This window comes from Durio zibethinus, chromosome 15 (genome assembly GCF_047325235.1).
Source record: "Durio zibethinus cultivar Kanyao isolate XHJ-2024 chromosome 15, ASM4732523v1, whole genome shotgun sequence".
Classification (NCBI taxonomy): Eukaryota; Viridiplantae; Streptophyta; class Magnoliopsida; order Malvales; family Malvaceae; genus Durio; species Durio zibethinus.
The window spans coordinates 7,738,740-7,763,488 of record NC_143176.1 but is presented as its reverse complement, the minus strand read 5'-3'; the positions used below and the strand labels follow the sequence as shown (position 1 = coordinate 7,763,488).

General features: G+C 29.3%; 1 protein-coding gene across 1 annotated transcript; it reads right to left on the bottom strand.

Moving 5' to 3' along the window:
- Nucleotides 1-17,890: 17,890 nt before the first annotated feature.
- Nucleotides 17,891-19,153, bottom strand: LOC111301732 (xyloglucan endotransglucosylase/hydrolase protein 22-like). The gene is made up of 3 exons (XM_022897643.2): nucleotides 18,797-19,153; nucleotides 18,526-18,719; nucleotides 17,891-18,435 (listed from the first exon to the last, which is right to left on the bottom strand). The coding sequence occupies exons 1-3, from the start codon at nucleotides 19,061-19,063 to the stop codon at nucleotides 18,045-18,047; spliced, it is 852 nt and encodes a 283-aa protein (XP_022753378.2). The 5' UTR covers nucleotides 19,064-19,153; the 3' UTR covers nucleotides 17,891-18,044.
- Nucleotides 19,154-24,749: the final 5,596 nt, after the last annotated feature.

The following is a 24,749-nucleotide window of genomic DNA, read 5'->3' as shown; positions in this document are numbered from 1 at the left end:
TATCATACCACTTAAGGTAGGGAAACTTCATAAGTTCTGAATAGGCTTGCAATAAATTATGAAAGGTTTAACCCAAGCCCTATAAGGTCTTTCTTCCCCTACTACATTCACCATGTCTTCTTTAACTTTTTCATAATACTCGATTTGAGAGGCATCCATCATCTTTTATAGCTTTTGACGAAAAACATCACAATGTTGGAAGAATGCCTAAAAGCCCTTTTAGGATATTTGTAAGACTGGTTCAAATCCATCTTGTCATAATAGTTTTTATGACTTAAGGGTACTGGAAAAATCTTGTCGCCTTAACCAAAGCTTCAAAAACTTATTCCAATGAAATTTTGACATCATCAACACTTCTCTTAATGTGGCAAGTTTTACTACCATTTATAGCATTATTTGTTCCAACATAAGTTGGTAGGGGATTCCCGCTGATGTTTGATCCCTCAGAGGTATTGAATTTTAACACACTTTGGTCAATAAAATATTGGATCTTGTATTTTAAAGCAAAGTAATTTTCAATTGAATGACTTATATTTCTAGCATGATAGTCATATATAGCAATAGCATCATACCATTTAAAGTAAGGAGGCTTTAACGGTACCACATGGTAAGGTACTATAAGACGACCTTCTACTAACTAAGAGAATAGTTCAGTATAGGTCATAGGGATAGGATCACTCCAGGTCTTTTCTTGGGTAGCTCGAGGCTTTCTTGAATAAATGGCTTGTGCATTTGGCTAGGTGGTAGGAAAAAAGGTAGGGCTACGCATAGGGGTTGTGGGTTGGACATTAGGGTGATAAGTAAGTGGTGCAAGGTGATAATGATAGGTGTTTGGTGAAATGTTATGGGTGAAACAGTAAGGGTCTTGGTATGTAGGGTATAGAAGATATTAAGGGTACCCTTTAAATTGTGGCCCTTCATGAGATAAAGCCTAAGCATTAGCCTCTTTCTTTTTTAGTGCAACTCTTTTCTTTGTACTAGACATTTCACCCTCTTCTAGCTTCTCATTTTTAGTAGCATTTTCAATGATTTCCCTAGAGATTATCATATCAACAAAATTTTGGTGGCATTGCCAATCATTTTCTCATAGTAAGAAGTCTTAAGAGTATTGATGAATAGAATCGTGGTTTCTTTTTTGATCAATGGAGGTTGAACTTGGACAGCCATATCCCATCACCTTTGAACATATTCTTTGAAATTCTCACTTGCATTTTTTTTCATGTTTTAGAGAGACATACAATCCGGTGCCATGTCTATAATATGCTTATATTATGCAACGAAAGTCCTTGTAAGTTCTCTTTATCTACGGATGCGAGATCTTTCTAGTTGCACATACCACCTAGCTACTAAACCAATAAAATTATATTGAAAAACATGGATAAATATTTTTTATTGTGAGCATATGCAGCCATTTTGCGACAATATATCTTGACATGTGTAATAGGTCATTTAGTCCCATCATACTTCTCAAACTCAAGCACTTTAAATTTTGGTGGAATCACTACATTAAGGAATAAGTAGAGTCTAGTAGCATCAATTGACCTATAAAAATCTATTCCCTGGATAGCTCTAAGCCTTTTTTCAATAATGTCCATCTTTTAACTTTCAGAGTTTTCTTTAATTTCAACAAAGCCAATCTTTAACTTCTCTTGCTCTTTAAGATCATCAAGATTTGAAACTTATGTAGGATCAAGCAACTTGATGTCAAGAACAAGAGTAAGGGGAACAGCAGTAATAGTTGTTGGCAGTCAGTCTACACATAAGGATAATTTACAGTGAATGGCATTTGGTATTAGACCCTTTAAGATGCCTGTGCTAAATATAAGCCAAAACCAGAGGGATATAATGGATCAATCTCATTTTGTATCACCATTTTTTTCACTTTCTTCCCTTTGCTCATATTTTTCAATAATTCAGTAATAGTTTCTAACTGCCCTTTCAATTCTTCTTGTGACTTTTCTAGCTTCTAGAGGCGAAAAGTGTTTTTTTCTTCCATGATCCTTGCCTAATATCTAGTATTGTATTGCCTCAAATTTTTTAAAGATTGAGCTATCCTTGAACCTTGATTTTTCATAATTTTTAAAGAAATTAGGATGACTTATTATCATGCACTTTGTAAAGATACTTATGTATGAATGCATTAATATATGAATGTAATAAGAAGGATTTACCATATAACAATTATTAACAAAGAAAATCTTTATTGAATTGAAAGTTATTTCTAACCAAATCCAATATTACATCCATGAAAAATCTAAAATTTATTGTGGAATGAAATTCCTAATTTGTTGATATTGGCCTTGCACTTCATTAAGGAAAAGCTAGTAGCTATTAGCCTATGTTCCCACTGACAGTACCTTTGTCTTCCATTCTTCAACTTTTTCTACCATGTCTTTGGCTTTACAGGTAGCCATAGTGATTTGATCAAGCAAGCACTCAACTTGGTAATGTTTTTTCATATATGCTTCCTAGGCTTATTCACATTTTTCATTCACAACACCAATTTGTGTTCAATTTCAACTATTACCCCATTGAGCATTTCGATGTACTTTTGTGTTTAAATGAGTGTTTCATCTTTTTCTTGCATTTTTGCTTGCAATTGGTCATTTTCTTTCAAAAGTCGAGCTATGGTGGATGACTACGTGATGTTGAGATAAAAAAAAAATTTTTTTTCATTCATCTCTTTCTTGTTTGAGTGCTTGAATCCTTTGGTCCATTCTTCCCTCTAACTCATTTTTTAGCCTTTTATTTTCAAGCTCTAATTCATCATTTTCAACTTGGAGCTTTCTTTTAGCGGTTTCCATTACTAATAAGGGATCAAGGGGTGATGATTTCATTGGGGCCTTTGGAGTTATTTTTTTAGGGATTTTAAAGTTTTTACATCACCTAATGTGCCACACAAAATACTTGAGGGTAACCTTTTTTGAGCATCTCCTTTTATCTTTCTTTTAAGGCAAATTTCAAGCTTTTAGGGCTTTGGCTATCTTTATGGAGGCATCAATTTCAACATATAAGAACTCTATTTTGCTAAGTCCAGAAGTGGCTGGGATAAACTATTTGTAACCATATTATTTTTGCACCACGATGGAGAATAACTCATTGCACACCAAAGGCTTAAAAGAAGAATCCAAATGTTATCTTCACAATCATACAACATCAGTCCATAGGGCATCCAAAGAGCTCACATCTTGGCTAGTAAGCTTACATAGAAATAAAATCCACGTTTCCTTGAATTTTTGTCTAGGCCATTCATTCTCATAGAATTACTTAATGGGAGTGCTTGTAGGGTTTGCAAAATTTATCACCATTATTTTCAATATGACTTTTCATCTAAATGATTAATAATTGAGCACATCCAATAAAATGGCCCTCTCCATTTTGACAACAATGATTTAAAGATCTAATGGTCTCAGCTAAAATTGTAAGAATAAGATTTATTTGGTCCTAAGTTGATCAAAGAAATTCACTATTGCAACATCAATATAACCTGTTACTTTTGGAAATACCATCATCTATATAAAGCTAATAATATCAAATCCATTCCTCTTTCAGTGCCAAAATATTTGTATATAAAGTTACGAACAATAGGCTAATGAATACCAACACTTTCACCTTTTTCTTTTATCCAATTATCAACAGTTTGGACATCTACGGCCATTATTTAAGTAAGCTTTTTATGATAACTAATCCTTTTATTCTTCCAACATACCTTGTCAAGGTTAGAGGGATCCATGTAAATGAGAGTTGAATATTTTTCAATAGTTGGCACCATGTTAACCTCATTGAACACAAAGTAATGATATGAAAGGTCCCAAAGTTGAACCATGGCCCTAATAAGCTGATCATCCATAAGGATTGAAAGAAGTAACACAAGGTCCTCAAACTTTTTTCGGAAAATCTCCTTGGCAGTGACATTTCATTAGTTCCAAATACTAACCAAATTGCTTTCTATTTGAAATTGAGATGGATTTTGGCAAGCAAAATAGTTACATATTTGACTGGCAAACAATCACCTTTTTTAAACTGAGATTCCTTGGACTTCATTTTTAGGCTTATATGGAACTTTGATAGGCTCTCTATAGATGTAATTAAGATTCTTTTTGTTAAGATTATTTTATGACAATCACTCCTTATGTAAATCTAATGATGCATACATGCAAAATCAAGTAGAGAAAAAGGTTAGTTAACATATACATGGAATAGAATAATATATACAAGGAACAATATTAAAGGTTAGTATGCAAAAATATATAATTATTATCCCATCATATGTCTTACTTAGGTTTTTTCTAATAAAAGAAAAGCAAAGCTCTAACCTAGGTTTGGATTTTTAAGGTTCTAACCTAGGTTCAAAGGCTTGACAATCTAAAGGCTCTCAAATTGTTCCCTACATCATCATTTATTATAGACTAGTAGGGCACCCCAATCTTCTCCCACCATTATAGGCTCAAATAAAAAAGATTCAATTTGAGTGAGAGTTTTCACTAGTTCACACGGAGATTATCACCTCACGAGAATGTAGGTATTTGCTCCCTCCTAATAAAAGATAAAGCTCAGGTATAGGGCTTATGCATAAATGCAAACATGGTATGTGTAAAGGGACATACCAAATAATCAAATAAATTAATGCACATAAAAAAAATTAAAATCTACAAAACAAGAAAACAATAACAAATAAGTTAGTAATATGAAAATCACAAATAATTACATAATGAAACTAACAAAACAAGTTTTATGATAACATATGACTATCTAATGGCTTGACACTTTCATGTCCTTAGTGGAGTCGCCAAACTATTATAATGTTTAGGTTGGGAGAACCTATACATTAGACATAAAAATCATGGAGTTGTTATCAATCTTTTATTACCTAGGTGTGATTGGCCACCTATGTGAATCTATCCTCTTTAAGGTTATCCTAAGTGTAAACTAAAAGTTCCTAAAAAGAATAAGTTCTGGTCTACATCATTAGAACTAAGGTTCGAGAGTCGGTTACTTGCAAGGAAGGTATTAGCACCCCTTTATGCCCAAAATTGCTACCATATTAATTATGTGTTACCTTACTTAAGCCTTATCAAAGATGGTTTTATCAAGCAAATAAATCAATTCCAATCCTTTTATTTATTTACAAAACATGGTGATACAAAAATTCTATTAAAATATCAAGCAATCAAGCAATAAATATTAAATCATACCATGCAAAAATTATCATGCAAATATATTATAAATCATACCAAATATCATGTAATAATATCATGCTAGATCATGCTAAAATATTTATGTAAGAATGTCATTCAAATATATTAATTACCACTAAATAATAACAATCATGTAAATATGCAAATCAAATATAATCATACAAATATGTTAGTAATATAATCATGCAATTATGCACACAATAAATATAAAAATATGCAATTAGATATCATTCAAAATTATTATAATATTATATCATGCAATAAATATAAAATCATGCAATAATAATAATCATGCAAATAAATATATTAATAATCATACAATCACACAAATAAATTAATTAATAATCCTGCAAATAGACATGCAATTAAATATATAATCATGCAATTAACAATATAAATCATGCAAATATATATAATCATTCAATTAACAATATAAAACATGCAAATGTATATTATCATGCAATTAACAATATAAAACATGCAATTAAGCATATAATCATGCAATTAACAATATAAAACAGGCAACTAAATATATAATTATGCAATTAACAATATAAAACATGCAACTACATATATAATCAAGCAATTAACAATATAAAACATGTCATTAAATATATAATCATGCAATCACACAAATAAATAAATTGATAATCATGCAAATAAATTGATAATCATGCAAATAAATTAATAGTCATGCAACTATATTAATAAATCACACAAATATATTAAACATTCAAATAAAATATTAAGAAAATAAATTATCATGCAAATATAATATTAGTTATGCAAATTCATGCAAAAATGAATACCATCTAATAAATATAAAAATAGGAGTAAGCAATTAAATATTATAAAAGTTATGTAAAAATTACAAAAAAAAAAAAAGAAAGAAAGCAAGCATTGCCTCAATGGATCACAGGCTCTAACATTTTTTTACATTTTAAAAAATGATGTTTCCTATTATAAATCTCAACCTTCCTTCGAAAAACTCCAACTAGATCTTCTTGCAAAATTTTTTTGCTTGATTGCTTCTTTCTTGTTGATTCAAAACTTTATCTCAATTTTCTCTCTTTTCAATGACCTTTGCTTGATCTTAAAATCAATTACTATCAGGCCCTCATTTTGATCTTAGATTCAAGGTCCTTATATAGGGATTAAATTCCTTTTGATTTGAAAGAAATTAATTCAACTGAATCTAGGATTTTTCTCCAAATTTTATTTTTTATGCAATCTTCCCTCTTTCAATAGCTTAAGCCCCAAGTCTTTTCAAAATTATTCAACCATTAAAGTTGAAACTGAGATTGAATCTAAGAGTTGAATTGAATCCAAGATTTACCATGCAAAATCCCACATTTTTTATTTTTTTATTTTTTTTACCAATTGACTTTGACTCTTTTTACTAAAAAAATTAAATTAAAAAAATTAAAATATAAATAAAATTTAAGGCTTAATCTTTGGGTCTAAAATTCACTTTTCTAACTAAACCCAATTGCACAATCAAAATAAAAAATTGAAGCCCAATGAATTTCAAAAAATCTCTAGATAAAATAAGGTGTCTACAATATTTATTTATGTTATTTAGTTCTTTCTCTATGTTCTTTTATGTATATTTAAAACAAATTTTATAATAAATTCATGGTTCCTACCAAATGATTAGAGGATTTAAATCTTGAATTATGAATTCTATCAAACGATTGGAGAATTTCATAATGAATTTTTGAAAAATAATTTTCAATCCTACCAAATGATTGAATGACTCAAATTTTTGTTAAATCTTACCAAATTATTGAAGGATTTAATGAATTTTTTTTCAAAAATATTTTTTGAGGTTTTCAAATAAAAATCCTACCAAATGATTAAGAGATATGCATTGATATAAAATCTTACCAAATGATTGGAGGGTTTTATTATTTGCTTTCAAAAAATAATTTCTTAGAAAATATATTAATGAATCCAACGATGAAACCTCTTCAAAATGAGACATGAGTCTTCATGAATTTTTAGAGGTGAAAAAATTATATTAAATCACTACCAAATGATTGGAGAAATTTTAAAATCAATTTTCAATAATTAAATTTACTTGGTAAAAATTTAAAAATATTTTAAGTCTTGGATAACATGAAATCAAACTGATACCATCATTTGATGGGCATTATGATGGTGCTATGACCTTCTTCACATGTAATCGTACTCTCAGATTTAATATTGGTTTTGGAGACATAAAATCTACCTTTTAAAAATATCTAAGTTAAACTTGAGATTTCTTTTTAAAAAGGGACAGATTCACTTAAGTGTCTAATATACCTTAACAAAAAAGATGGGTAACAACTCCTAAAATTAAGTGTAGCTATAGATAGGTCTACAGATCTATACATTATGACAAATAGTAGTTTTCATACATTTATAAAACTTAGTGTGTTTTCTTTCTCATTGACTCGGTGTGTTTCAAAGCTTCAAACTTTTATGTTCAATTTTTTTGTTTAGCATTTTTGTTTTCAAAAGTCTTTTCTTTTTCTATTCTCTTTATGATCAATGGTGGCTAAACTATTAAGTTCTTTTCTAACCTTGCCTACTATTAATGGCATTACTAGGTGTTTGTGCTAAGTTCAAACTAAGGAAATAACTCAAAGATAAACTTAAAGATAAGAATAAGAGAGTTGAGAAGAATAGCTCAAATGAAAGTATGAGAGAGTTGAAAGAAGAATTGGCCTCTTCTTTTACTTAAAGATAGTGGGAGTATTTATACAAGTTAGTTTGAACTAAATGATCAAAATCCCTTGATCCAATTGTGAGCTACTCTCTTAAGGTAAAAGACAATTATACCTTTATAACCCAAAAATGCCCTTAACATTATGTTCCCCCAAAAAATAATCTAAAAATTCAGATGAGAGTTGAGCCAAGATGTTCGACCTATTTTGGGTTTAGGCAATTTATTGAGATTCAAAGATATATTCGAGTTCAGACTTTGAATGTTAATTTTATTGTCCAACCTTTTAGTGACATGATGGTTTAAGGTACTGACATCATGAGATATTATTTTATGATACATCCGACATGGATGATTGTTGGGATCTTAATAGTTATTTGACTTTATTTGCTAACTATTTAATTTTGGTTAGGGTTAATAAACGACTGATCTAGGGCTGTTTAGGTCATCTAAGTTAGCTACTCAATAATTGATTTGACAATTGATAGATTTTATAATAAGATTCTAAATTCATTTATATTGATAGAATTTATACTGAAGTGAATCTATGCCGAGATAATTTACATCGAGGTAGATATGTACTAAAGTGATTTTTACTAAGGTGAATTTGTGCCGAGGTGATTGTCATCGAGGTGAATTTAGTGAATTAGAACTCTTGCAAAGATAATTTTATTGAGTAGAGCTTTGTTAAAAGAAAATTTATCAAGGTGAGCTTTTGAAGGTAACTTTTATTATAGTGAGCTCTTTTATCGAGCTATACAATTAAGTCAATCTAAAATTGTTTAATTGACTTGAGCTTTTTAGTTGAACCAATCTTTTGCTAAGAAAATGTAGCAAAACTGCTACTTTATCAATGAAATTTGGTTGGTTAAGCTCTTTTGGTCAAGCTGATTTCTTTTAGCTGAGCTAATCTCTTTTAGTTGAGTTGAGTAGAGTATTTTTTATCGAGCTAGCAAAGCTAATATTTTATTAATGAAATTTGATTAAGCTAAGCTCTTTTAGTTTAACTAAATTTTTATGAAAATCATTTGGTGGAGTTAATACCTTATTGAAGAAATTTGGTCAAACTAAGCTTTTTTAACTATCCTAAGCTCTTTTGCCCTAGCTAATCATTAAGACTTTTTGATTGAGTTAATTTTTTGCTAAGAAAATTCTGTCACATTAAGCTCTTTTAATTGAAGTGAGCTCTTTTGGTCGAGCTAGGCTCTTTTAGCAGAGGTGGCCTAGTAAGCCTTTACGAAAGTAATATAAGCTCTTTGATTAAGGTGGTCGAGATGAACTCTTTTGATCGAAGTGAGCTCTTTTGGTCGAGACGAGCTCTTTTGGCTAAGGTGGCTTAACTAAGTCTTTATGAAAGTAATTTATCAAGATGAGCTCTTTAGCCAAGGTGACCGAGCTAAGCTTTCATGAAAGTAATTTATCGTGATGAGCTTTTTGACTGAGGTAAGCTCTTTTGGCTAAGCTAAGCTTTTTTGACCAATGTGGCCTAGTTAAGCCTTTATGAAAGTAATTTACTAAGATGGGCTCTTTTACAGAGGTCGTCGAGATGAGCTCTTTTAACCGAGGTTAGCTCTTTAAATGGAGGTAAGCCCTTTTAGCCAAGCTAAGCTCTTTTAGTCGAGCTGAGCTCTTTTAGCCAAGCTAATCACTTTGGCTAAGATGGCCCTGCTAAGCTTTTATGAAGGTAATTTATTAAGATGAGCTCTTTGGTCAAGGTGGCCAAGCTAAACTTTTATAAATGCATTTTATAGATCCAAACTCTTTTGGTCGAGCTGAATTCGAGCTTTTTAGCCAAGTTATTTTATCAAACTGAACCTTTATAAAGGTATTTTGTAGATCCAAGCTCTTTTGGTAAAGTTGAGTCTAAGCTCTTTAGTCAAGTTATTTTGTCAAATTAGGCCTTTATGAAAAGCATTCTATAGATTCGTGCTTTTTTGGTTGAACTCAGTCTGAGCTCTTTAGTCAAATTGTTTTGTCGAATTAGACTTTTATAAAGGTATTTTGTAAATTCAAGCTTTTAGGACAAGCTGTTTTGTTGAATTAGGCTTTTATAAAGGCATTTTGTAGATCTAAACTCTTTTAACCAAACTGAATTCAAGCTCTTTGACCTAGTTATTTTGTCAAATTGGGCTTTTAGGAAAGTATTTTATAGATCCAAGCTTTTTTGGTCAAGCTAAGTCTAAGCTCTTAGGTTGAACTATTTTGTCAAATTAGACCTTTATAAAAGTATTTTGTAGATCCGAGCTCTTTTGATCGAGTTGAGTTTGAGCTCTTTGCACAAGTTGTTTTGTCAAGTTAGACATTTTTAAAGACAATTGTAGATCCAAGCTCTTTTGATCGAGCTAAATCTGAGTTCTTAGGCCAAGTTATTTTGTGAAATTAGGCCTTTATGAAGGCATTTTATAGATCCAAGCTCTTTTGGTCAAACTGAGTTTGAACTTTTTAGCTAAACTATTTTATCTAATGGAGGCTTTTCTAAAATTGATTTGTAGATCTGAGCTTGTTAGCTAAGCTGAGTCCGAGCTCCTTAGCTGAGCTGAGTCCGACTTTTTTGGCCAAGCTAAGTTTGAGCTTTTTTGATCGAGCTAAGCCTAAGCTCTTTAACATAGTTGAGATCGAGCACTCCAAACATAGCCAAGAAAAACCCCTACCTGGCACGCCATTTGTTTGTGCTAAGTTTAGACTAAAGGAAGAACTCAAAAATAAACTTAAAGATAAGAATAAAGGAATAGAGGAGAAAAGGAAAAGAGCTTAAAGAAAAGTATGAGAAGGTAGGAAGAAGAATTAGCTTCCCTTTTACTTATAGAAAATGGGGGTATTTATACAAGTTAGTTAGGACTAAATGACCAAAATACCCTTGATCCAATTGTAAGCTACTCTCTTAAGGTAAAAGACAATTATACCCTTATAACCTAAAAATGCCCATAATTCCAGGTTTTCAAGACTTAGTTACCATTTAACCTTGCATATCGGGGGATTTCCCAGGTTTAAGTTTGATTGCTCTACAAGGTTGTCAAAAAAAGATCAATTTGTTTGTATTTTCACCACCTCTTTTGAATATGCCATTTTGGCTTTATTTGTTGTTTCTAACAATTTAGGTTTTAATGATTTTGAAAAATAATTTTTTAAATTATTTTCATAATTTATTTTCAAATACATTTTAATAAGCTTAAAATATCACATTTAGACTAATTTTATCATTTTTTAGTAGACAAAACTCTTACCTAGTTAATTGACTCTTTTGGATATTCAATTGATAATGCAATTATATTCAATTATTGGCTTTTATTTAATAACTAAAAAAAAGTTAAAAAACCCAAAAATAATTATTGTTTATGATGACTAAGTTAAAATTATTGTTTTGTAACATAGTTGTAGTTATAGATCAAAATTTTATTAATATGTTAAATTTTAAACCATTAAATAAAATTATGAACAATTTGATCAAAATAAAGTAGCAAATTTAAAATAATCAAACATTCAATATGAATTTAAAAATATGTATTTTTTAATTTATTTTAATTAGTTTAATTAAATTAAATTGGATAAATGATCAATTTGAGATTAAACGTTTGCATGGTTGCTCAATTTAGAACTAAACATTTTAATTTATATAAATAAGGATAAAATATTATCAACTTATAAAAATATAAGATTTTTTTAGACAAAAATTTGGGTGAAACACACCCACCGTAATATAACATCATAGGCTTAATATCATACTAACTTGACTTCTTTTTGCTAATTTGGCTATCTAGATGGTAAAAATAATTTTTCACTTTCATATTTTTCCCACTCTTCTCTTTACTACTTCATTCTCTTTCTCTCATACCCATTCTTCCTTGTTTTTCAAAGCGCATTCCTCTGAAAATTATCAAAAAAACATATATGAGAATGAAGCTTATGCTTTTATTGTAGATGATGATTGAACTAGTATCTAAAGGTAGTTTGAATTAAAAAAATTTTTCTCAACAACATAGTAACTCTACTACAAAACAAGAAGAATAGAGACATAGAGCAAAAACAAAATCTGTTATAAAATTATTGTGTGAAAGAAACCTTGTGAATATAAAGCTATTATCACTTTAATTCAAAGCAATACATTTTCACGCTTTTATAAACATAAGCCTCCAGGGCATTTTTCTTATCTTTGGTTTGCTTCATCTTCAAATACTGTTTCATCGACCAACATCCTTTCTCTTCAACTTTAACGAGCTTAACCCTTTTCATTCCACCCCAAATACTCTTGTTAATTGAAATTTCCAACCCTTTTACAACTCTTCCTTTTCTTACTACACCAGCCCGCACAAGGTAAAATAGGTTTCAGGTTAGTGGAGAACAAGGAAATAGTGAAGAGTTTTTAGTAAAAGGCTATGGCTATTTGAAAAACTAAAAGACTAGGAGGCTATGGGCATTTGTCGAACTAGAACATATGAAGTAGATTTGACAAAAATAAAAAAAAATTGTGGAAGGTTATGGGTACTTGAAGAAGTAGAAAATTGGAAGAAAGTGGAGAAAGAGAGAAAGGTGACAGAGAGAAGATGAAAAAAGAAAGAAACTAATATTATTTTTTTATTTAAAAATCTTTTATTTTTTATGAGTCAACTTTCTTTCACTTTTTTGCCATCTATTTTAATTAAAAGAGTTTACAGCACATGCACACCAATTCTTTTAAATAATCCTAAATTGTTATAAATCAATAACATGTAATCCTTATTCGTATAAAATAAAACATTTAATTTTAAATTGAGCAACCATCCAAACATTTATTCTGAAATTGAATATTTAGCCAATTAAGTTTATTTTGGCTATTTTTCTAAGGTTTAATTAATATAAAATTTTATATTTTCCATACAATAAATAATATTATGATACATAAAGTCTATGAGACTATTCGGGAAGAAAAAACTATTGAAATTAAAAAAATAATTTGTGATTGTTAAATTATATTATATTTTGATTTAACCATGATATATATATGATTTTTTTATTATATTTTAACTATAAATTCATTTTGATCATAAATAATTAGATAAATATAAAAACAGTGTAAGAAAAAAAGGCTCCTCAACATAGGAGGAGTCGAGCCTTGGTGATTGCAAGAGTTTTCCCTCAGGGTTGTCTTCCAAAAACGTCTTTGGGGTTAGTCTCTCGTGGATTGGAGTCGGCACAAGAAAACAAGATGATGAAGATTTAGAGGGGTTGTGGAACTTTTAGACGTTTCCTGAAGAAGAGATGATAACCAAAGATAAAACGGCATCATTTGTCAAGAAGAAGTCCTACTCGTATTTGCTTATACCCGATTCGGTGACCCTCATGTGACCTATACTTTCTTCCCATGACCCAGCTCACCAGATTTTGAATTTTTTCCTTTTTTTTTTTTGGTTCTTAATTCAATTTTTTTCTTGTTTATTATTGGATTATCATATTATTTAATTTGAAAAATAAAAAGAAAATTTTGGGGTTTTGAAAATGTTGGAAAATTGTAAATTTTTGTGTAATTGTTTAGTGTAGTACTTTTCTATTATTATTAATTTGTGAATAAATTAAATGGAATAATTTAATTGTCATATGATATTTAATAAATCCAATGATTAAGCCTCTTCAAATAAACAATAAATTTATCTTGAATACTTTTGAAGTGAGAAAAAAAAATTTTTTGTGACAGCCTAGAAACTTTTTTTCAGTATTTAAACATCGAAATTAACAAAAATCATTTTTTATTAAGATTTAGACAAGATAACATGTAACTAGTTTGGTAACAATTTTTGGCGTAATGAGATGCTAAAACCTTCCTTTTTATAACCGACTCTCAAATATAATTCTGTTAATGTTAACCAAAATCTATTCTTTTAGAATCATTAGTTTATGCTTAGAACAACCTTAAAAAAATTATATTCACATAGGAGGCCAATTATACTTGGATAAAAAATTTAGTAAAAGCTTTATGATTTTTGTGTCTAATGACAGGTTTTTGAACTTGAAAGTTATGAAAGTCATAATTAATATTTATTATAAAATTTATTTTTTTTATTTAAAAAAAAACTGAAATATGAGCGAGCTTAGACAGCTTATTTTCATTTAGGACTAGATTTGAACAGCAAAATGAAGCTTATATTTCGGGCCAAATCTAAACAAACTTAAAACTTATTGATATCTAATTTAGATCTGATTCAATTCAACTCATGGACAAATTTAATTGGCATTGCACTCATATCTGACCTTGTTGAGTTTAGGGAAAAAAAAATATAAGTGGTCTTGCCAGCTGCCAACGAGCATGAATATTTGGACATCCAAGTCTAGATGCTGGTTTTTATGGTTTGATTCACGTAATTTGCCATCAATTTTGAACTTTTCACTGATTTAATTTTCTTTCTTTCTTCACAAATTCATGAATATAGCGTGTAAATTCAAAACATACTTTGTTTTCTAAATGTAACACATCTTACCTCTGAGTCAATTAATTTTAATTATTGCTCCCTGTTGAAATTAAATTTTCTTCTTGCGATTTTTAATTGGTGGTGGTCAGGATCAGCGACTCTTGTAAAATTGTAACCTTATATAGCCCGTCATTTGCTTTCATGTAAATCTATCTATTCTAACCCGAATAAAAAAAATCATTTAATTCAACCTAATCGATCAAATCCAATTTGACCATAAAAAAGCCAAATTCACCCAACGCAAAATTGAAAAAAACTTGAATCCAAATCAATCCAAATCCAAATCCAAATTAACTTAAACTCATAATGATTCAAATTTGAAATAATTTGAAATCAAAATGGCTTAAACCCCAAATGACTCAAAATTGAAATGATCATAAATTTAACTCAAAATCACTCAAGACTAAACTAAGTATGATTTTATTTAAAATTATTAATTTAATAAAAATAATATGTAGCACAAATAAAAATAATTAATATAACTCAAATGATAACATATTAAATTATTGAAACTAGCAAATTAATATATATTTTATATCAAACTAGTATAATATATATGTTACTTATAATATTTTGTAAAATTTATAATATTATTTAAAATAAATTATATATTATAATCCCCTAGCCCAAATGATAATTAGGCTAAACTATTATCAAAGTCCATTGTTTAATTAAGAGATTAGTTACTAAATGAAAAAGGGCCTAGTATTTTACAAGAGAAACCTAGCATCTTTGATTAATGTGAAACAACAAAGAAAAATAGAACTCTTCTTTTTCATCTTCTTAGGGTTAGAGAACTTGAAAACTCAAGTTGGGGATTTGAAATAAGAGGTTACAATTGGATTAATCTATTAAAGGTGAGCTTAAGCCCTTTTTTTATTAAAGAAAAATACCATGTTGATTATTATTATTTGAAGTTGAAGTTTATGAGTGAAAAACCTAGAAAATTTATGAAATCTCTCATTAATCTTCATGATTTATTTGGATAAATTATTGGGCTTTATTTTTTTTATGTTGTTAAGGTTTAATGATGATTATTAAGTGAATTTTAAAGGTTTAAAGTGCGGATTTGGATTTTTAAATATTGAAAGAGAAATGTTGTTTTTAAATAAGATGTTATTATCTAAAACAGTAGATTAAAACAAAACTTTGTATTACGGGACAAAATATTACTATAAGTATTATATACCATTGGAAAGCTTGTTGAATTTATTTTTCAACTAGACAAATGGAAATTGATTTTGAGTTTTTATGAAGAGTTATCTAATTTTTACTTAAAGGGGTGCAAGTTACCTGTAGTAACATTTAAGATAAATTACGATAATTCTATTAAATTTTATATAAGGAATTATAGATTGAGCCATATATATTTGGAAATATTATTGAGTCTATTTTTTAATGAAATAAGTAGAACTGAATTTCAGGTCTCTTATAAATAAATATATGATTTTTACTAGAAGGTATACATGTTATCTTTCTTTTAACAACATATGATGTGAATTGTAAAAGTTATTACAATCAATCTACAAGAAATTATGAAGTGAGCCATATATGCTTAGAAATATTATTTTGTCTAGTTTCTAATGCAATAAAAAGATCTTAATTGCAAGTTATATATCTTGATATATGGTCATTTTTAATAAAAAGAGCACAGGCTACCAATATTAGTTAGATGAGTTAACTCTTACATAATCTAGTTGTTTTAGTATAAATAGCCTAAAAATGATTAATTAATTTTTTATATATTGAAATGACCTTGAATAGGTTGTTAATTATTTTTGGAAAAGAAAAACATAGTGATGGAATCAAAAGAAGTAAAATCTCACATACTTTATTTGTTTTAAACTTACGTATGTATATAAATTTCTCAAAATAGTAAATGAATGTCTTATTGTTTTTTGTATATAAAAATAAGGTCAAGCATATGATTATATTATGTTTTGGTATATAAATGATGAATTATGAGCTCATAAATGAAAGATTGCTACGATAATGATTTTAAAAATTGATTATGATGAAATGTGAGTTTAATAATGAAATATGAAATGATTGATAAAACTTAATGAATAATTTATGAAAGTAACAAATTTACATATTTAGGAAATGGGATCATCAACACCAAAATTAGTTCTATGATCTTGGCTAACGAATTATAGTAATTAGCATAACCATAATCATACGACCTTGTCAGCGGGTTATAATAGTTAGCATAAAATTCTGGCTAACAAGTTATAATAATTAACAATAATCATAAGAATGATATTGCCAATACAGCGTTTATCACTGGTTATAATTATAACCGTAATTAATGATGAACTAAGACAAAGATTTAAAAAAAAATAATGATGATTTATGATGGTTTTTAAAGATTGATTAATGGTTTTGTTTGATTACAATATTTAAATGATAGTATATGTTGCTAATGACTTATGAATTGCCATATTTTGATATTGATTTATGAGTTTATGAAATGTTTGACATAATGGTATTTTTGACATGTTTTGACAATATAATTTAACAAATGTTTTGAATGATTTATATGGTATATATGAAAACATGCTTAATTGGTAAGGTGTGTGGGACTACATTTGTTAAGTTATGATTTGCTCATTTTCTTTTTTACTTTCTCTTTAAAAATAAGTGATAAGTTTTTTTAGTTTGTAAGAAGTTAGAAGATTAAATTAGAAAGGTTACTTAGGGTGTAGAAACATTATTGACCAATAAGATCTTACAAAATAGTTTTGTTATTTTTATTAATTTACATTTAAATATATAAAGATTTATTATCAGTTTATTGAAAATTTTTAAAATGATTAAGAATAAAAACTTTGTGTTATTTTGAGATTTTACTTCAAAATAATATTACTGTATTGTGTCTCAGTCTCAGGACATGATATATATTTTTAATTATCATAGGTATACATGTCAATGTATCATTTAGAATGAATTATATAATCTCTCATAATTATACATGAATATTAACTATCATGGGATTTAGAATAAGTATATAAAACAAGCCATAGATTTGTGGATATACATTATATTTATGTTTTAAAATATAAAATGATAAAAAAATATAAAAATAATAGATTTAAAATTTTAATAAAAATCATATATAAATTTAGTAAAAAAAAATATTTCGTATTTAATATATCAACACAAATTATTATAGTATAATAGTTTTTATATTTTACATATATTCACACAAAATAAACAATGCAAATGCATTATTATATTTAATTTTTAGGCACAAAAGAACCTATGTATTTCTTCTACCAGTCAAAAAAAAATTGTATATTTCCGTATTTTGGACGTCGTCAGATATTTTGTTTCAATTATTTTAAAGCACTTTTTGGCTTCAATTAAAGACAAAAACATGTGCGCAAGTACGAGGTCATGGATGAGATTGTCTACTTGTCGTCAACATCCAGCCACTTTCCATTTACCACATGCATAATTTTTTGTACTTTCCCCCACGAAATTCTACTGCAGGATAAGGAGATTTTGTTGGAAAAAAAACAGAGAACACCACGTAATACTCGGAATATAACATTATTATTGAGCTTAATTATATTAAAAGTTAAAAAATATAGAATGAAACAAAAATACCATAACAATAACAGGAAGGGGAAAATGATAAACATTGGTGAATTTATAATTACATATAAGGCTCTGAACAATATCTGTCGTCGGACATTATTAATGAGCAGTGCATTCTTTAGGGAGGCCCTGAGGAAATCGTTTGGTGTCCGTACAGTAGTTGTAAATCATGTAATTTTTCTGAACCCATTGGAGCCTTTGTTGGCTTGTTGTATCTAGTTCTTGCGACAGCCAAGCGGGTCTAGACTGTGAGCTTGAAGAACAAGAAGATTTGCCTGAAGACCAGACACAAGCATCAGCCTTGAAATTCCTGTAAGAAGCAGTAAAGGGAGCTTTGCTCCAGTCTGTCTTGACTAGGCCACCTCGAGTAGCCCAGTCATCGGCGTTCCAGAGACTAGAGTATATTCTCATGGGCTGGTTCTTTGGGAATGGAACGCCAATTGATTCCAAGTTCTTGAACTCTCTAATTGGAGTGCCATCAACAGAGAAGCTGACGATTTTTAAGACAAAAATTCAATTAAACTTTCTATAAAAAAATTATCAGGAAAAAAAAAATCATAGTATAGCTCTAGCAACTTACATAATACGTTGAGGGTTCCAAAGAACAGAGTAGGTATGGAAATCTTTCGTGGGGTCGAACCAAAGGTAAAACTGTTGCTCTCTGTTACCTTTTCCCTGGCTAAATACATTTGTGTGAACTATGTAAGGCTCGCCGCTGAGGTTCCCCAAGAATTCGAAGTCGATTTCATCCCAAGTCGACCCTTGTGAACGTAGCTGCCACATATAAAAAAACATAAATTATATCAGCACAGAGTTATGCAAGTTGCAATAAGTGAGAAATTATAACTTACATAGTATGTAGTAACAGTGCCAGCAGAGTTGCCTGGAACGAGCTTAAGCTGCATATCAATCTTCCCAAAGATATACTCATTCTTGGATTGGAAACCTGAGCCAGAGAATTTGTCCAGGGAGAGAGTAAGAAGCTGGCCGTTGTTCAGTATCTTACCTCTACCATCTCCCCAAGTAACATCAAAGTCCTGGTAAAAGTTGGCTGTAGAAGAAGCAACTAATACAAAGCCAACCAGTATTTGTACTAGCAAACAAACTGAACTCCTCATATTTCCAGGATTTTTTTTTTCTAATTTGATTTTGAATTTTGATCTGGATGATTTGAACTTTAAAGTGGGAAGTGTTAGATGATTATATAGGGGAGGGTTGGTGAAAAAGACGGAACAGAGCCTGCGTTTGGAAGTTTCCTATTTTCTCTTCCGTTCAGGACTTGATGTACAGTGTGTAATTCAAAGTTGTAAACAGCTGGACAAAGGGCATAAATAAGTTAAAGAAATGTTCCAAATCTGATTCCGATGGCTATTCCTTCCTTCCCTGCCTTCCTTCCCTGCAAGTAATTTATATGGGTTTGGTGCCACCATTCAATATGTTATGATTGTGCAAGCAGAGATACACGCAATCACGCACCCAAAAGCAAACCCGGTTGGGGAGCAGAACAAGCCACCGAATTCAATAGGCGCATCTCCACGGTCCCGAGGCTTATTTTACCGAATTTGAATGGGATTTTACTGCGCTACAAGATTCCACTTGGGCCAATGGAGTTAGTCAGTTGTTGTCATATTAGTTGACAGGGTCAGCTCAAAAACTTTTAGGGCCCAATTTCTAGACAAAAGTCCAACCACTGAAATCATCTCGTCAAACAAGATTATCATAAAAAAAATAATAATAAATTTTACCATTATTGTATATTAGGTGGGTTTGATGATATAAGAAAAAATACGTGATTGAAATCTTAAATTTATTTTAATTGTTTTATATAATAAATTTTAATTAATTTATATAATTACTTTTAAAAAATAATATTTAATAAATTTAAAATTCGAATTTATAATATGTATAACTCCTCCTTTTATTTTTAACCTATAATTTCGTTCATAAAAAAAATCTTTGATAGTAAATATCAACAATTTTAACATTCTTAAGATTGTGCATACATTGAATTTTTCCCTTCTTTCCAAAGGGGACAAAATTAAATTCCCCTGTCCAGAAAAGGAAGATCCACAGTTTAACTTGTTATTATTACCAGGGTTTTCCCTATTTGAGCTTGATGAGAAAATGTGTTATCTTTCAGAGTTTCGTTTGCGGCACATGTACGCGGAGGTGGATTCACGTGTTAAAGATTTAAAAAATAAAATTTAATGAAAAATTTTTTTATGAACATCCTAATTTTTTTTTTGAATAATTTTTTTATTAATAAAATCAATTGATAATTTATTATATATTATAAATAAATATCCTTAAAAATTTTTGAATTCACGGCTACATGTACGAGCTAGCTAGCTCGCTCGAACACTTTTTGAGATCTTACCTGTGACTTGGGGTACTGATCTACAAAAACTATATACGTATGCCATTGGTTGGAATCATTGAAGTTAAAAGCTTTCAAAGTCAAACATGTGATTACTGTGGAAAGATATGGACATAATCTCACTAGTGAAAGCTCTAGACTCTATCTCCAAGTCGTTACTTCTAGTTGTCGGTGCTTGAAACTTTTTCAATCACATTGATTTGCAATTTTGTATGCTCTATGTATAAAAATTTTGGTTATGATCATCAGTTGAGTAATTTAAAAAAAATTAAAATAATATTTACAATAATAAAATCAAAATGTCTTTCTTCAATTGAGTACCAAATTATCAACCAGAAAATTCGATTTGATAGAAAATTATAATGAAATATATGAAATTGAGATTAGAAAAGCGATTGTGGGTGTTTGGATTTAAAATTTAAGATTATGTTTGGTATATAAAATGTAATTATCTTATGTTATATTTGATTTGTATTTAAAGAAATGAATAAAATTATAAAAAAAATTAATTATTTTTTTAATATAAAATAATTCAATTCTTTCAAAGTGAAAAGAATTATTTTTAATCCATGAGATCAAACTTAAATATTCTATTATATTCTTAACAATTATATCAATAATTTAAATTATATAAATTTTAAAAAAATAATAATTTTGACAAAAAAATAAATTATCTTATCTTAACCATTGTATACATCAAATATAAGATAATATAATATTATTTAATTTAATGCTAATTATAATATCATCTTATCTTATTCTATCAAAATATTATGATCAAACACGCTCTAAATCTATTTAATGTAAAAAAAAAAATTATAATTTTCTTTTAAAAACGGAAAATGACTTATGGCCGGTATATATTAAACTACTCAATTAGCTAGTTAGGTAGATAGATCACTTCTATATGTTGCACATATTTGATATAGAAACTATAATGAATTAATAATTATTACCAGTTTGTCTATACATGTAAACTTTGAGTATCTATGCATGGAAATTTTTATGCCATATGTAGGTCAAAAGAAATACAAACTTTTTATTTTTATTCGAGTCTAAAGATTACACACCAAACACCGATGCAAATAGATGCAAATTAAAAGGAGTCGCATGCATAATATAGGTAGGTTACGGCAAAAATGCTCCCAAAATGCATGGTTAGGTATAGGGGTGTAAATGATACATTAGTATCACAAGTTACTCGGGTTCGATTCGATAAAAACTTGAATTCGGTTCGATTATTATTGAGTCGAGCTCGAACTCGAGTAACTTGATTTATCGATCGAATCGAATTCGAGTATTCTTATATCCGGTTTGAGTAGCTCGCGAGCCTAATCGAGTTTTTATATTTAAATATATTTTATTATTTTAATTAATAAAATATTTTGAGTCCGAGTTTCAGTTCGAGCATAAATAATCAAATTTTTGTCGAGTATACTAATCGAATTTATTTTTACATATTAATCGAGTTTAATCGAGCAAGCTCGAATAACTCGAATTCGATCACGAATCAAGCTCGAGATTAAAAAATAAAACTCGATCAAGTTCGAATCGAATATCGAACCCCGAGTTATGAGTCGAACTCGAGCTCGAGCTTCTCACTGTATTGACTCGATTACACCCTTAATTAGGTAGCATGTACAATCTTCACCAAAAAAATTCAATACATTATCTTGCATTAATAACGAGTTTTAGGATTGGAATTAGCTTGCTAAGTTGGAGGCTTTAATAAAACTTGCCAGCTATGTAACTTAATAAAGTAAGCAATAAAATTTTGAATAAAGTTAAATAATAACAAAAAGTTGTTGTCACCTAATTCACTTATGATTTTCACAAAAAAAAAAAAATATGCACAAAATTGTTTCTCCCTCTATCTAATATATAGTTCTGATTTTGATTTCGCACAAATTAATTTTTTAAAAATTAATTTAAAACAACTAAATATATGTAAAATAAACAGTATTTATAGGACAAAAAAATAAAATTTATTATCTTCGTATCATTTGTAAATAGTTTGAACAATCTCGAAACTAATATGAGGGTAGACGAAATGTAATTACTAGATATTTTATATGGACTATCAAGTATCTTAAAAGTACTTAATTAAAGTAATATTTTCCATTCAATAAATTGAAAGTTCTCACAATAATATCAATATAGTTGTGTCTTATATAATGTAGAACATAGAAAACTAGGTTGGATTTGATGGATTACCAAGAATGAGGCAGGATTGGAAGGTTCATTGGAATTCGAATTGGGAGTCGGTGGAAAGAGGATAAGAGATAAGAAGAGAAATGAACAGCTGGCTGCCAAAATGATAGTGAAGAAGGATTAGTTAAAACAAATGGCATCCAGTTATCAATTTCCCATTCCCATGACGATAATAAGGTGTCAAAAAGGGCAACTCCGCAGGTGGTTCTTTCGGCTGCGTCGAATTGGCTCCTGATAGTACAGGATGGCCCATTGGGGCCTTGTTTGGTGGATGTATATTCACCAACTTCGAGTTGGCTAAACACACAAAACACAAGGAAATCATTAACAAATATACATATATGGACCAACCCATTTCTTTACTTTTAACTACTATACAATCATTAAGTTGGGTGCATAAAATTATAAGTAAGATATAATAAAATAAGATTATTGATAAAACTGAATTGTCTAATATCTTCTTATCTTATTTTTTATGCTCTTAAAGATTAATTAAGAGAAAAATAGAATGATTTGTGCAAAATTAAGAGAAGGATATGATAAATATAAATTTGTTACTATTTAGGAGAAATTCTATTTTGCTGGAAAATATAAATAAGATAAATAATATTTATTCAAGTTGTGTTTATCTAACAAATATAAATGTGTTACTATTTAGAAAAATTATATTTTGGAGGAAAATATTTTATTTTTAAGTTTTACATTTAGTAATTATTAAATCTTATTAACTAAAATATGATAAATACTTGTTCCTTTACATACAATAACTTATAGAAATGATATTCTTCAAAGAACCATGTAAAAAAACAAGGATCAAGTAAACTGTCTTAAAAAAAAAATCATTCATCTTGTTTTTGGTCAGACATGTTTCACTTTTTAGACATTGGGAATTAGTCTGCAGAGACAATTCCTTCTTGTTACGCCACCATATCCTTATCCTGCCTCCATGAGGAAACAGAAACTACAAGATATTTGTTATTTCAACTACAGAAAAGCTGGAAAATGAATCCCGTAAAAAATAATCAAAGCCACATCGAAGTAAATAAATAGTTACTTATTGAAGGATGTAGTTGTAGATAATCAAATTGTATCGTTTAAAAAGTCCACTTGGTAAGGCCAGACTTATCTATCCCACATCGGGAGGAGATACTAATTTTTGGCAGCATGCTGAGGTTGAAAAGCTATGGCTCGATTGCGGGGGTGTGGAGCATTCTTTTTGCTTAACATGGATACAATTCCCACAGGAAACTCTGTTTGCTTGGCATGTATTATGACAACTTCTGTGCTATGCGGTTGCTTTTGTACATTTAAGCTTCAGAAAAGAAAGCTACGATATCTCAGCTAAAACTGATTGCCTAAAAAACCCATCGCAGAAAATCTATTATTTTTCAGTAAACCCACTCATCAGCATGGGATTTCAAGTTTATAGTACAAATAACTTGATCTACTGATGTCCATGTTTGCTCAACTTCTTCCTCATACTTCATTACCGAATCGAACATCATGTTTGTAACTACTCTTCACTTTAACATGCATCACCAAACTCAAGCATTATATTCCCACTAATACAGCCTGTTGGGGGAACGCATCAGACAAATTGGATTAAATGTTACAGATATAATTGTCGTATTTCCAAGTGTTTGTTTCTGCGTAATTCTCTCCATACCAAACGTCATCATTAAAGCTGCCGATGCAATGCACTAGTTCAAGTTTTAAACCGTCTTCATTTGGTCTGGCCTAAGCAACCGTAAATAATCATTGACGCTAACTTTTCTGACAAGCACTCATTTTGATGTAGATAATGGACAATGTTCAACAAGTTTCCAAGAAGATTCACAGCATCTGACAGTTGCGTCCCCTACTCTAAGATGTGCTTGAGCCATTTAATCCAACAAATACATTAGTAACATTACTATTAATCCTAAGTTTCATCTACTATTAATGTATCATATACATGGAATTTGAAGTGTATGTAAAATTTAATTTAAATTAGATACATCAAGTTTTGTTAGATTTATCTGCAACTTTATTTCCATGTTTTGTGCCTTTTATTTAATTTGTAGTACATGATCATACAAATAACTGGAGACAATTATATATCGATAATGGTTAAAGAATTATTCTACAAAATTGTCTCGCGGATGCTACTTCATCTTATTCTATTTTTGTTTGCAGGAGTACATTCAACAAGGTGGCCCTGAGGGAATTGTTTTGCG

Bases quoted from the DNA above. Each gene is read 5' to 3' on its own strand.
- LOC111301732 (XM_022897643.2), bottom strand. From the start codon at position 19,063: ATGAGGAGTTCAGTTTGTTTGCTAGTACAAATACTGGTTGGCTTTGTA. The intron at 18,720-18,796 runs GTAAGTTATAAT...TATATGTGGCAG, and splicing joins GCACTGTTACTACATACTAT to CTACGTTCACAAGGGTCGAC. The intron at 18,436-18,525 runs GTAAGTTGCTAG...AAAAATCGTCAG, and splicing joins TGGAACCCTCAACGTATTAT to CTTCTCTGTTGATGGCACTC.